The sequence below is a fragment of the Phasianus colchicus genome, chromosome 36, assembly GCF_987193195.1.
Source record: "Phasianus colchicus chromosome 36, bPhaCol1.hap1.1, whole genome shotgun sequence".
Taxonomy (NCBI): domain Eukaryota; kingdom Metazoa; phylum Chordata; class Aves; order Galliformes; family Phasianidae; genus Phasianus; species Phasianus colchicus.
In genome coordinates, this window is record NC_143471.1 from 1,634,645 (window position 1) to 1,648,769 (window position 14,125).

Below are 14,125 nucleotides of genomic sequence, written 5' to 3' on the forward strand. Positions count from 1 at the left end.
CCAAATTCAGCCCCACGATCCTAAATCCTAGAAGAAACCCCCATAAAGATCCCTAATGCTGACCCTAAAGGAGCGTTGAGGGCTCCCGCACCAAAATTCCAATGCCCCAGATCCCATTATTTCACCCCCAAATCCCCACCTGGATCCCAAATTCCGTTCTGAAACCCCAAAATCCCCACCTGGATCCCAAATCCCCTTCTGAAACCCCAAAATCCCCACCTGGATCCCAAATTCCCCTCTGAAACCCCCAAATCCCCACCTGGATCCCAAATCTCCCTCTGAAACCCCCAAATCCCCACCTGGATCCCAAATCCCCCTCTGAAACCCCAAAATCCCCACCTGGATCCCAAATCCCCCTCTGAAACCCCCAAATCCCCACCTGGATCCCAAATCCCCCTCTGAAACCCCAAAATCCCCACCTGGATCCCAAATCCCCCTCTGAAACCCCCAAATCCCCACCTGGATCCCAAATTCCCCTCTGAAACCCCAAAATCCCCCTCTGAAGCCCCAAATCCTTCCCCAAATCCCTAAAAGGGTCCTAAAGGAAACAACCCCCCTCCCCTCCCCGACAGAACCCCAAAAAACCCCCAAAAACTTTGAAGTCCCCCAAATGCTCCCGTTTCCCCCTTCCAGGACCTTAAGGCCCCACCCCAACCTCATAAGAACCCCCATAAAGCTCCCTAATGCTGACCCTAAAGGAGCGTTGAGGGCTCTGGCACCAAAATTCCAATGCCCCAGATCCCATTATTTCACCCCCAAATCCCCACCTGGATCCCAAATTCCCCTCTGAAACCCCAAAATCCCGACCTGGATCCCAAATCCCCCTCTGAAACCCCCAAATCCCCACCTGGATCCCAAATTCCCCTCTGAAACCCCAAAATCCCCACCTGGATCCCAAATCCCCCTCTGAAACCCCAAAATCCCCACCTGGATCCCAAATCCCCCTCTGAAAACCCAAAATCCCCACCTGGATCCCAAATCCCCCTCTGAAACCCCAAAATCCCCACCTGGATCCCAAATCCCCCTCTGAAACCCCAAAATCCCCACCTGGATCCCAAATCCCCCTCTGAAAACCCAAAATCCCCACCTGGATCCCAAATCCCCCTCTGAAACCCCAAAATCCCCACCTGGATCCCAAATCCCCCTCTGAAACCCCCAAATCCCCCTCTGAAGCCCCAAATCCATCCCCAAATCCCTAAAAGGGTCCTAAAGGAAACACCCCCCCTCCCACCCGACAGAACCCCCCAAAAACCCCATAAATACTTTGAAGTCTCCCAAATGCTCCCGTTTCCCCCTTCCAGGACCTTATGGCCCCCCAACCCCATAAGAACCCCCATAAAGATTTTGGGATGCCCCTCACGACCCCTTCCCACCCCCATATCCCCCTTCCAGGACCTTAAGAAGCCCCCCAGCCTCATCAGAACCCCCACAAAGATTTTGGGATCCCCCTCGTGATGCCCCACACACCCCTATATCCCCCTTCCAGAACCTCAAGGAGCCCCCCAGCCCCCCTCCCAACCCCATAAGAACCCCCATAAAGATTTTGGGGTCCCCCTCACTACCCCCCCCACACTCCATATCCCCCTACCAGGACCTAAAGGAGTCCTCCAGCCCCATAAGATCCTCCCATAAAGACTTTGGGGTCATCCCCACAACCACCCAAACACTCTCATGTTACCTTCCAGGACCTTAAGGACACCTCCAGACCCCCCCATCACCCCCACACACCCCCATATCCCTCTTCCAGGACCTTAAGAAGCCCCCCAATCCCATAACAACCCCCATAAAGACTTTGGGATCCTCCTCACGCCCACCCACACGCCCCTATATCCCCCTTCCAGGACCTTAAGAAGCCCCCCAACCCCATAAGAACCCCCATAAAGATTTTGGGATCCCCTTCACAACCCCCCCCAAACCCCCATATCCCCCTTCCAGGACCTCAGGGAGCCCACCAACCCCATAAGACCCCCCCATAAAGACTTTGGGGTCATCCCCACAACCACCCAAACACTCTCATGTTACCTTCCAGGACCTTAAGGACACCTCCAGACCCCCCCCATCACCCCCAAACACCCCAATATCCACATTCCAGGACCTTAAGGAGCCCCCCAACCCCATAAGAACCCCCAGAATGGTTTTGGGGTCACCCTCACGACCCCACAGACACCCCTATATCCACCTTCCAGGACCTGAAGGAGCCCCCCAACCCCATAAGAACCCCCATAAAGACTTTGGGATCCTCCTCACGACCACCCACACGCCCCTATATCCACCTTCCAGGACCTGAAGGAGCCCCCCAACCCCATAAGAACCCCCATAAAGACTTTGGGATCCTCCTCACGACCCCCCACACGCCCCTATATCCACCTTCCAGGACCTGAAGGAGCCCCCCAACCCCATAAGAACCCCCATAAAGACTTTGGAATCCTCCTCATGACCCCCCACACGCCCCTATATCCACCTTCCAGGACCTGTAGGAGCCCCCAACCCCATAAGAACCCCCATAAAGACTTTGGGATCCTCCTCATGACCCCCCACACGCCCCTATATCCCCCTTCCAGGACCTGAAGGAGCCCCCCAACCCCATAAGAACCCCCATAAAGACTTTGGAATCCTCCTCACGACCCCCCACACGCCCCTATATCCATCTTCCAGGACCTTAAGGAGCCCCCCAACCCCATAAGAACCCCCAGAATGGTTTTGGGGTTACCCTCACGACCCCACAGACACCCCTATATCCACCTTCCAGGACCTGAAGGAGCCCCCCAATCCCATAAGAACCCCCATAAAGATTTTGGGATCCCCTTCACAACCCCCCCCCCCACCCCCATATCCCCCTACCAGGACCTCAGGGAGCCCTCCAACCCCATAAGACCCCCCCATAAAGACTTTGGGGTCATCCCCACAACCACCCAAACACTCTCATGTTACCTTCCAGGACCTTAAGGACACCTCCAGACCCCCCCCATCACCCCCAAACACCCCCATATCCCTCTTCCAGGACCTTAAGGAGCCCCCCCAATCCCATAAGAACCCCCATAAAGACTTTGGGATCCTCCTCACGACCCCCCACACGCCCCTATATCCACCTTCCAGGACCTGAAGGAGCCCCCCAACCCCATAAGAACCCCAGAATGGTTTTGGGGTCACCCTCACGACCCCACAGACACCCCTATATCCACCTTCCAGGACCTGTAGGAGCCCCCCGACCCCATAAGAACCCCCATAAAGACTTTGGGATCCTCCTCACGACCCCCCACACGCCCCTATATCCCCCTTCCAGGACCTGAAGGAGCCCCCCAACCCCATAAGAACCCCCATAAAGACTTTGGGATCCTCCTCACGACCCCCCACACGCCCCTATATCCACCTTCCAGGACCTGAAGGAGCCCCCCAACCCCATAAGAACCCCAGAATGGTTTTGGGGTCACCCTCACGACCCCACAGACACCCCTATATCCACCTTCCAGGACCTGTAGGAGCCCCCCGACCCCATAAGAACCCCCATAAAGACTTTGGGATCCTCCTCACGACCCCCCACACGCCCCTATATCCCCCTTCCAGGACCTGAAGGAGCCCCCCAACCCCATAAGAACCCCCATAAAGACTTTGGGATCCTCCTCACGACCCCCCACACGCCCCTATATCCACCTTCCAGGACCTTAAGGAGCCCCCCAACCCCATAAGAACCCCCATAAAGATTTTGGGATCCCCTTCACAACCCCCCCCCCCCACCCCCATATCCCCCTTCCAGGACCTCAGGGAGCCTCCCAGCCCCCCTCCCAACCCCATAAGAACCCCCATAAAGACATTGGGAACCACACAGGACCTGGAGACCCCCCCTCAACCCCCCCCTCCCCATTTATTTTTGCCCCCCCCCAGGAGTTTGGGGGTTCACTTCTCCAAGGTGCGCTCGCTGACCCTGGACACGTGGGAACCGGAACTGGTGAAGGTAACTGGGAGCACTGGGATGGAATGGGAAAGGAGGAGGGGGGATTTTGGGGGGTCCGCAACCCCACAATCCCCCCCCCCCAAATGAAATTCCTTTACCCCCCCCCCCAAAAAACCAAAACCCAAACCCCCCCAGCTGATGTGTGAGCTGGGGAACCGCGCGCTCAACCGCATCTATGAGGCCAGGGTGGATGAGATGGGGGTGAAGAGACCCCACCCCGAGTGCTCGAGGTGGGTCAGACCCCCCCCCTATAAAAATAAGCCCCAAATTTGAGGGGAGGGGTAGAGCTGACCCCCCCCCCCCCCACCCCAGTCCCTCCTGGACCCTCTCCCCTACTCAATATTCCCCAGACCCCCCCACTCTGGGGACCCCACAACCCCCCCCCCCCCACATACCACCCAAGGACCCCCCCAGATCCTTCCTGGACCCCCCCCCCCAGTATTCTACAGACTCCCCCACTCTGGGGACCCTACAAGCCCCCCATCCCCTCCAAACCCCCCTCCTGAGCCCCCCCAGTCCCCCATACGACCCCTCCCCAAACCCCCCCCCCCAAAACCCCCCAGGACCCCTCCTAGACCCCAAACCCAACAAGATCCCCTGAGACCCCCCAAAAAAACCCTTCAGACCCCCACAAAACTCCCCCAAGCCCCCCGAAGGAAACATGGGGGGGTACCCCAAAGCCCCTCACCCCCCAGGACCCCATCCCAAAACCCTTCAGATCCCCCCCAAATCCCCTCAAACCCTCCCAAAAGGACCCCCCCCCGAAGACCCCAAAGCCCCCCATCCCCTCCAAACCCCCCACCTGAGACCCCAGACCCCCATAAGACCCCTCCCAAAAGAAGCCCCCAAGCCCCCCAGGACCCCTCCTAGACCCCAAACCCAACAAGATCCCCCGAGATCCCCCCCAAAAACCCTTCAAGCCCCCCCAGCCACCCCAGGGGAACCTGCAGGGTATCCTAGAGACCCCCGCCCTACAGGACCCCATCCCAAAACCCTTCAGAGCCCCCGAGGACCCCCTTAAGGACCCCCTCAGGACCCCAAAGCCCCCCACCTCCCAGGACCCCATCTCAAACCCCTTCAGACCCCCCAACCCATCCCATAAGGACCCCCCCAAGACCCCAAAGCCCCCCATTCCCTCCAAACCCCCCACCTGAGACCCCAGACCCCCATAAGAAGACCCCAAGCCCCCCAGGACCCCTCCCAGACCTCCAAACCCAACAAGATCCCCTGAAACACCCCCAAAAACCCTTCAAGCCCCCCCAGCCCCCACAGGGGAACCTGCAGGGTATCCCAGAGACCCCCAGCCCCCAGGACCCCATCCCAAAACCTTTCAGACCCCCCAACCCATCCCATAAGGACCCCCTCCAAGACCCCAAAGCCCCCCATCCCCTCCAAACCCCCCACCTGAGACCCCCAGACCCCCATAAGACCCCTCCCAAAAGAAGCCCCCAAACCCCCCGGGACCCCTCCCAGACCTCCAAACCCAACAAGATCCCCTGAAACCCCCCCAAAAACCCTTCAAGCCCCCCCAGCCCCCCCCGGGGAACCTGCAGGGTATCCTAGAGACCCCCACCCCCCAGGACCCCATCCCAAAATCCTTCAGAGCCCCCGAGGACCCCCTTAAGGACCCCCTCAGGACCCCAAAGCCCACATCCCCCAGCACCCCATCCCAAAACCCTTCAGAGCCCCCAACCCATCCCATAAGGACCCCCCCCAAGACCCCAAAGCCCCCCCACAGCCCTCCATGCCCCCCATTCCCCACCCCAGGACCCCTTCGGAACCCCACCCCCCCCCCCCACTCAGACCCCCCCCCCCCCCCCCAATAGGCTGCAGCGTGAGGATTGGATCAGAGCCAAATACGTGGAGAAGAAATTCGTCACCCGACTTCCGGGGGCGTGGCCTAAAAAGCCCCGCCCACCCCGCCACGTCTCCCGAGTAAGCCCCGCCCCCCGCGGCTCGCAGGCGACAGGTATTGGCTGAAAAGGACGGAGGGGCGGGGCTTGGAGAGGCGGTGGGCGGGGCGGCTGGGGAAGTGGGCGTGGCGTTCAAATAGGTGGGTGGAGCTACAGGTCAAGAGGAGTATGAGAAGTGGGCGTGGCCAAATGAAAGTGGGCGTGGCCTATGCAGACTGTGGGCGTGGCCAAGTTCGGCAGGCGGCCTGTAGGGGATGTGGGTGTGGCTACGGGTTGTGGGCGTGGCCTATGGGCATAGTGGGCGTGGCCAGCTTCTGCCCGTGGTCTATTGGCAAAGTGGGCGTGGCCAGGGGTTGTGGGAGTGGCTCATAAACACAGTGGGCGTGGCCAGGTTCTGCTTGCAGCCTGTAGGGAAAGTGAGCGTGGTTATTGGTTGTGGGCGTGGCCTATGGACGTAGTGGGCGTGGCCAGGTTTTGCATATGGTTCCTGGACAAAGCGGGCGTGGCCTGTGGGCACGGTGGGCGTGGCTGGGTTCTGCATATGGCCACCAGGCAAAGCGGGCGTGGCCGTTGTTTGTGGGCGTGGTTTTGTGGCTAGTGTGGGCGTGGCCTAATGGCAGTGGGCGTGGCCTAATAGTGGGTGTGACAAGGTTGTGCACGAGGCCTATAGGCAAAGTGGGCGGGGCTACGGGTTTGTGGGCGTGGCCTGTGGACATAGTGGGCGTGGCCAGGTTCTGCATGCGGTCTATTTGCAAAGTGGGCGTGGCCTGAGGGCGCAGTGGGCGTGGCCTATTGACAGCGGGTGTGGCGTATGGGCATAGTGGGCGTGGCCAGGCTCAGCACACAGCTTCTAGACAAAAGTGGGCGTGGCTATGGATTGTGGGCGTGGCCTCCGGGCACAGCGGGCGTGGCCTCTTGTCGGTGGGCGTGGCCTATTGACATCACGGGTGCAGCCAAGTTCTGCACGTGGCCTCTCGAAAAGTGGGCGTGGCCTGATGGCTCAGTGGGCGTGGCTGAAGCGTTGTGGGCGTGGCCAGCGAGGTGTGGGTGTGGCCTGGCCCCCATTTCATCCCCATTTCTCCCTCCCTTGCAGAGCCCGAGCCGCCCCCCAGCCTTCATCCCGGGGCTCTCCTCTATTGGGGGGCTCAGCACCGTCGTCTCCCAGCCATGGCTGATGCTTTGGCCCACGGTGCAGACCCTGGTTGGGCCAACGTGGCCGAAGAGCACCGCACACCCCTCCTGCAGGCTGTGGCTGTGGTAATGGGGGGGTGGGGGGGGGGGTGGGGTTTCACCTTATTGGGATCCCAGTTGAGGGGGAGCGGGGTCACCCATCACCCTGATAGTGATCTCCCCCCTTCTACTGCTTATAGAATTCGCTGCTGGGCTGTGAGTTCCTGCTGCAGAACGGTGCCAATGTCAATCAGAGGGACAGCCACGGGCGGGGGCCGCTGCACCATGCCACCATGCTGGGGCACACTGGGTTAGTGCTTGGGGGGGGGAGGGTTGTAAATGGGGTGGGAGCAGTGGGGTGGGGTGCTCAGCATCCTTAAGAGTGGTGGCAATAGGAGGGGTGGGTGCTCAGCATCCTTATCTTATCAGTGGTGGCAATAGGAGGGGTGGGGGCTCAGCATCCTTATCTTATGAGTGGTGGCAGTGGGGGGGGGTGCTCAGCATCCTTATCTTATGAGTGGTGGCAGTGAGGGGGGGGGGGCTCAGCATCCTTAAGAGTGGTGGCAGTGGGGGGGGGGTGCCCAACATCCTTATCTTATGAGTGGTGGCAGTGGGGGGGGTGCTCAGCATCCTTATCTTATGAGTGGTGGCAGTGGGGGGGGGGCTCAGCATCTTTATCTTATGAGTGGTGGCAGTGGGGGGGGGGGTGCTCAGCATCCTTATCTTATGGGTGGTGGCAGTGGGAGGGGGAGGGGCTCAGCATCCTTATCTTATGAGTGGTGGCAGTGGGAGGGGGGGTGCTCAGCATCCTTATCTTATGAGTGGTGGCAGTGGGGGGGGGAGGGGCTCAGCATCCTTATCTTATGAGTGGTGGCAGTGGGGGGGGGAGGGGCTCAGCATCCTTATCTTATGAGTGGTGGCACTGGGGGGGTGCTCAAAATCCTTATCTTATCAGTGGTGGCAATAGGAGGGGTGGGTGCTCAGCATCCTTATCTTATGAGTGGTGGCAGTGGGAGGGGGAGGGGCTCAGCATCCTTATCTTATGAGTGGTGGCAGTGGGAGGGGGGGTGCTCAGCATCCTTATCTTATGAGTGGTGGCAGTGGGGGGGGGAGGGGCTCAGCATCCTTATCTTATGAGTGGTGGCAGTGGGGGGGGGAGGGGCTCAGCATCCTTATCTTATGAGTGGTGGCACTGGGGGGGTGCTCAAAATCCTTATCTTATCAGTGGTGGCAATAGGAGGGGTGGGTGCTCAGCATCCTTATCTTATGAGTGGTGGCATTGGGGGGGTCGGAGGGGCTCAGCATCCTTATCTTAAGAGTGGTGGCAGTGGGGGGGGGGGTGCTCAGCATCCTTATCTTATGGGTGGTGCCCATCCCTGATGTGGCTGGATGGGGAGCTCAGCAGGAGCTGTAGAGGCTGCTCCTGGATGGTTGAGCCCCAGTTCTCCATTTAAATGAATGGTGGCCGTGGTCACCCCTATGGTTGTGGGATGGGAAGCTCAGCAGGGACTGTTTTGCTCCTAAGTGGGTGACCACGGCTGTGGGATCCCCAGTTTAAAGGAGAGAGGTGGCTGTGGTCCCACCTAACTCAGCCATGTGGGAGCCCCCAGGTTTGCTCCAGGATGGGTGACCCCAAACACCCCCATTTAGATGGATGGTGGTGGTGCCCATCCCTAATGCCACCCACACTGGAAGCTCAGCAGGGACTGTCCTGTTCCATTCGTGGATGGGTGACCCCAAGTCCTCATTTTTTGGATGGTGGTGGTGTTCACCCCCAGCGTGGTTCCCTCTGTGGGAAGCTCAGCGAGGGCTGCCCTGGTTTGTTCCTGGATGAGTGACCAACTTTTCCCTTTGGGGGATCCCTATTTTTTGAGGGGTATTCCCCATTCACTTTTGGAGTATCCCCTTTTCCTCTGGGGAAGGGTCCCTAGTTGGGCAGACCTCCATTTACTTGGGGGTCCTTCAATACCCCCCCATGTCCCAGAGCAGATTCTGTCCCATTTGATACCCGAACAGAACCCTTCACCCCTAAGTCCCAACCCTGTTGCCCACCCTCCCCCCGCATATATATGTCCCCTTACCATACGTGTGCCCCCCCTGCCCCATTGCAGCCTGGTGTGCCTCTTCCTGAAGCGTGGTGCTGACATCAACGCCGTGGATGCAGAGGGGAAGGACGCCCTCACCATTGCCATGGAATTGGCCAATGCTGATATCGTCACCCTGTGAGCCCCCTCCCCAAACTGGGTGCACCCACAGGTGGTGGGCGGATGGCACCTCAAGTTGGGGGTGCGTGACCCCCACCTTGTTTCCTCCTATCACTGATTTTCACCCCCCACCATCCCCCCCCTTCAGGCTGCGGTTGGCCAAGATGCGAGAGCTGGACGCGGCCCAGGGGCAGACCGGTGGGTTTTGGGGTCAATCTGTGGGTTTGAAAGTGAATCTCGAGTTTTGGGATCAATTTCTGGGATTTGTGGTCAATCTCTGGGTGTTTCTCTAGGACCTCTAGGATTTGTGGTTCATCTTTGGGTATTGGGGGTGGATCTCTGGGTTTTGGGGTCAATCTCTGTGATTTGCATCACTCACTGGGATTTGGAGTTGGTCTCTGTGAGTGGAGGCAAAGCTGTGGGTTTGGGGATGAATTTCTGTGGGATTTGAGGTCAGACTTTGGGTTTGGGACTCAGTCATCCCAAGTATTGGACATCCTTGAACCCAAGTCTTGGGGGGAACCCTTGGGTTACAGGAAGGGAATAGGAGTTCCAGGGTGGGGAGGGGCTTTGAGATTGGGCCAATCCCAAGAGTGGGAGCTCCCAGAATTTGAGATTCCTTAGTGGGGACGTTTTTTGAGGGTGTCCCTGTTTTAAGGTTCCCCACGCTCATCTTCCCCCCTCCCCAGGTGATGACACCTACCTCGACATCTTCCGTGACATCTCCCTCATGGCTTCTGACAACCCCGAGAAGCTCACCCGTGCCCCCTCAAAGCACTCCACCCTATAGCTCCATCCCGTTTAGGGTCAAGCCCCTCTCTCCAGGGGCAAGCGCTGCCCCTTTTTATTAATTGAAATAAAGCAATGGCCTTATTTGTTCTCAGGCAATTGTTGGGGTATCTAGAACGGATCTGGTTGGGGGACCTAGAACCATACCCCAATAAAGCCCTGGTGAAGGTTGAAGAACCATTTTTTTGCCTCCCCCAAAATGGCAGTGAATGTGTCATCTAGAGCCACCCCTACCCCTTCAAATCTGCTGTCTCAAATGGGTTCTGGTTGGGATACCTAGAACCAAATCCTCAAATTTGCTGTCTCAGATGGGTTCTCACTGGGTTGCTTAGAACCAAACCCCCAAATCTGCTGTCTCAAATGTGTCCTGGTTGAGTTACCTCAAACCACACCCCCAAAGCTGCAATCTCAAATGAGTTCTGGTTGGGTAACCTAGAACCAAACCTCCCTCCCCCCTCCACCAAGGGTACAGATGGAGAGACACAGCCCAGGCCAAGCTTTGTGGGAGATGAGGATTTAATTGGTTTAATTGGGTGGTGAGAGAGGAACTGAAGAGAGCTCAAGGCCTTTAGGTACCGGATCAAGAACCCCCTCTATGCTACTGCCATCGCTCTGGGAAGTGCGGAAGAAGCTGGGGAGGGTGAGGATGAGGAGGCTCCCAGCCAGGAGGAAGGCACCAGCAGCGAGGAAGGAGACCTTGAAGTCCCCAGTCAGGTCCCGCAGCCAACCTGAAAGAGAGCATTGAGGAATCTAGAACCCCCAAATAAGACACCCCCACGTGCCCCCCCCATGACTGGTTCTGGGTCACCCAAATCCCACGACAAGCCAATGATGTCATTTTATGACCCCAAGTGATGGGAAATCAGGCCAAGAAACACTCCTACGTGCTTCCAATGGTAAGTTCCAGGTCGTCCAACCCCATGAAACATCAATGGTGTTGTTTTTGACCCAAAACGATGAGAAGTTAGGCCAAGGATCCCCTCGCCCCACATGCCCTCCATGACCAGTTATAGGTCACCCAACTCCATGACACCTAAATAGCATCATTCTATGTCCCAAAATGATGGAAATGTTGGCCAACAACCACTCCTGGATTCTCCCAGTGACTGGATCTAGATCACCAAACTCAATGACACATGAGCAGAGTCATTTTTTGACCCCAAGTATTGGGAAATCAGGCGAGGAACCACTCCTAGGTGCCCTTCCTTGACTGGTTCTAGGTCCCCCAACCCCATGACTCAATGACACATGAGCAGAGTCATTTTTTGACCCCAAGTATTGGGAAATCAGGCGAGGAACCACTCCTAGGTGCCCTTCCTTGACTGGTTCTAGGTCCCCCCAACCCCACGACACCCCCAGCCCCATGCCAGATGCCCCCATCCTACCAGCAAAAGGTGCTCCCAGCAGCGACCCGACGCTTTCAAACATCTGCATGAGGCCGATGGCGTGCAGCAACCGCCCTGCTCCCACCACCTCGGCCACACCGGTGAACTGGAGCGGAACGATGGCACCGGCGCAGAACCCGTAAGCCAAAGCCAAAGCTGTCAGACCCCCAAAGGAAGTCCCCAAAGGGAGGAGCAGCAACGCCAAGCCCGTCAGCACGGACCAAGCGAAGAGGTGACGGAGCAAGGAGGCGGTGGGGCGGGCGGCCAGCAAACCAGCCACCACTCGCCCAACACCATCGGCCACCGCCGTCACCGCCATCACCAGCCCGGCACGTTGTTCATCACACCCCACTTCTTGGGCACGGGCTGGCCCGTGGACGTGGGGCACGTAGTAGCCAGCATCTACCAGCACGAAAGCCAAGGCGTAGCGGAGGAAGGGGCCGTGATGGAGCAATCCACGCAACCCAGCTTGGCCACGTGGTGGTGGTGGCCGTGGGGACTCGATGGGGACATCCAAGGGGCGGAGCAAGGCGCCGGCCACCATCAGGTTAAAGGAGAGGGCAGCCAAGAGGAGCAGAGACCCCCGCCAGCCATAGGCATCCAGCAGGAGTGGGATGAGTGGCCCCAGGGCCAGTCCCACGACGCTGGCACCTGCCATGGCCAAACCGGTGGCCATTGCGCGGCGCGTTGGGAAATAGCGGCTCACGGCCCCCAGGGAAGGGGTGAAGACCAACGCCCAGCCCAGACCTGCCAGGAGATGTTCTAGGTTAGCCAAAGGAGTGAATGGTTCTAGGTCACCCAATGGTTTAGGTCAACCGGTGGGTTGGGGTGGTTCCAGGTCACCCAATGGTTTAGGTCAACCGGTGGGTTGGGGTGGTTCCAGGTCACCCAATGGTTTAGGTCAAACGGTGGGTTGGGGTGGTTCGAGGTCACCCAGTGGTTTAGGTCAAACGGTGGGTTGGGGTGGTTCCAGGTCACCCAATTGTTTAGGTCAGCCAGTGGGTTGGGGTGGTTCCAGGTCACCCAATGGTTTAGGTCAACCGGTGGGTTGGGGTGGTTCCAGGTCACCCAATGGTTTAGGTCAGCTGGTGGGTTGGGGTGGTTCTAGGTCACCCAATGGTTTAGGTCAGCTGGTGGGTTGGGGTGGTTCCAGGTCACCCAATGGTTTAGGTCAGCCAGTGGGTTGGGGTGGTTCCAGGTCACCCAATGGTTTAGGTCAAACTGTGGGTTGGGGTGGTTCCAGATCACCCAATGGTTTAGGTCAGCCAGTGGGTTGGGGTGGTTCTAGGTCACCCAATGGTTTAGGTCAACCGGTGGGTTGGGGTGGTTCTAGGTCACCCAATGGTTTAGGTCAACCGGTGGGTTGGGGTGGTTCCAGGTCACCCAATGGTTTAGGTCAGCCAGTGGGTTGGGGTGGTTCTAGGTCACCCAATGGGAAGGGGTGATTTGGGTCAAACAATGGGTTGGGGTGGTTGTAGTTCAGCCAATGGGACCGAGTGGTTTAGGTTAACCAGTGGGCTGGGGTGGTTCTAGGTCACCCAATGGGATGGAGTAGTTTGGGTTCCCTAACGGTTTGGAGTCGTTCTAGGTCACCCAATGGGATGGGATGATTTGGGTCAACAAATGCCGTGGGGTGGTTTGAGGTCAGCCAAACAAACCATGTTTTAGGTCACCGAACATCTCCCACCCTTCACCAAAAGAAGCCCGTGTTCCAGGTCACCCAACTCTCACCCAAATAACCCCCCTGCTCTACGTCACTCAACCCCCTTCCCACACCTCACCTGAAAAACTCTCACGTTCTAGGTCACTCGTATCTCCCACCCCTTCCCCACGGAACTCCACGTTCTAGGTCACCCAACGTACCTGCCAGCAGCCCCACGCTGAGGTAGAGGTGGGACAGGCGGGTGGCAAAAGCCCCCAGGAGGAAACCCATCCCTGCCAGGAAGCCCCCGGCCATGACCACGGGGCGGGCGCCATAGCGGGTGCTCAGAGCGCTGCCCAAAGGCCCTAAGATGAGGAGGGGGAGTGGTTTCTGCCCCACTCCCCCCCCCCCCCCCCCCCAGAGACCATCGCTGGTGAGGATGGGACCCCCCGATGCACCCATTGTTCCCATCTCCCCCACTATATGTCCCCCACTATCCCCCATGCCCCCCAACATTCCCCATTGTCCCCCATGCCCACCAGTGTTCCCTATTGTCCCCTCAATGTCCCTCCAATGCCCCTGATGTTCAGTGCCCCCAACATCCCCAGTTCCCTCCCCCCCCCCCCCCCCCCACCCAAAGCCCCTCCAGTGCCCCACTCACCCCCCAGCTGCAGCGAGGCGATGGCAGCAGAACCCACCCAGGCCACGGCCCCCGCCTGTGCCCCAAAAGACCCCCCCAGTGCCCCCAGGCACAGCCCCAGTGCCCGCAGTCCCCCAAACACCAGCCCTGCCTGCAGGAAAGCACCCCCCACCACTGCCCACCCCCAGCGGGGTGAAGGGGAGACCCCCGCCATGAAGGCACTGCAAGGTGAGGGGGGGGCTATGTGGTCAGGGGGAGCAGTGGGATGGGGGGCACTGGGATGGGGGGCAATGGGGTGTGGGGAGATAATGGGGTGGGGGAGGTAATGTGGGGTTATGGGATGGGGGGCACTGGGATGGGGGGCAATGGGGTGTGGGGAGATAATGGGGTGTGGGGGTAATGTGGGGTTATGGGATGGGGGGCACTGGGA

At 58.7% G+C, this 14,125-nt stretch overlaps 2 protein-coding genes across 3 annotated transcripts in view; one reads left to right on the forward strand and one right to left on the reverse strand.

The window, feature by feature from the left end:
• Positions 1-10,122, forward strand: part of ACAP1 (ArfGAP with coiled-coil, ankyrin repeat and PH domains 1) — a 33,362-nt gene extending 23,240 nt beyond the window's left edge. For both annotated transcript variants that reach the window (XM_090129506.1, XM_090129505.1), the window contains 8 exons: positions 3,883-3,952; positions 4,088-4,182; positions 5,779-5,921; positions 6,959-7,122; positions 7,236-7,345; positions 9,147-9,257; positions 9,388-9,437; positions 9,929-10,122. In XM_090129506.1, coding sequence (XP_089985632.1) covers positions 3,883-3,952; positions 4,088-4,182; positions 5,779-5,921; positions 6,959-7,122; positions 7,236-7,345; positions 9,147-9,257; positions 9,388-9,437; positions 9,929-10,029 — 844 coding nt within the window. In that variant the 3' untranslated portion in view covers positions 10,030-10,122. The remainder of the gene's footprint in view (positions 1-3,882; positions 3,953-4,087; positions 4,183-5,778; positions 5,922-6,958; positions 7,123-7,235; positions 7,346-9,146; positions 9,258-9,387; positions 9,438-9,928) is intronic.
• A 431-nt stretch (positions 10,123-10,553) lies between these two features.
• Positions 10,554-13,916, reverse strand: LOC116235907 (monocarboxylate transporter 13-like). The gene is made up of 4 exons (XM_031604353.2): positions 13,717-13,916; positions 13,277-13,420; positions 11,414-12,160; positions 10,554-10,756 (listed from the first exon to the last, which is right to left on the reverse strand). The coding sequence occupies exons 1-4, from the start codon at positions 13,907-13,909 to the stop codon at positions 10,554-10,556; spliced, it is 1,287 nt and encodes a 428-aa protein (XP_031460213.2). The 5' UTR covers positions 13,910-13,916.
• Positions 13,917-14,125: the final 209 nt, after the last annotated feature.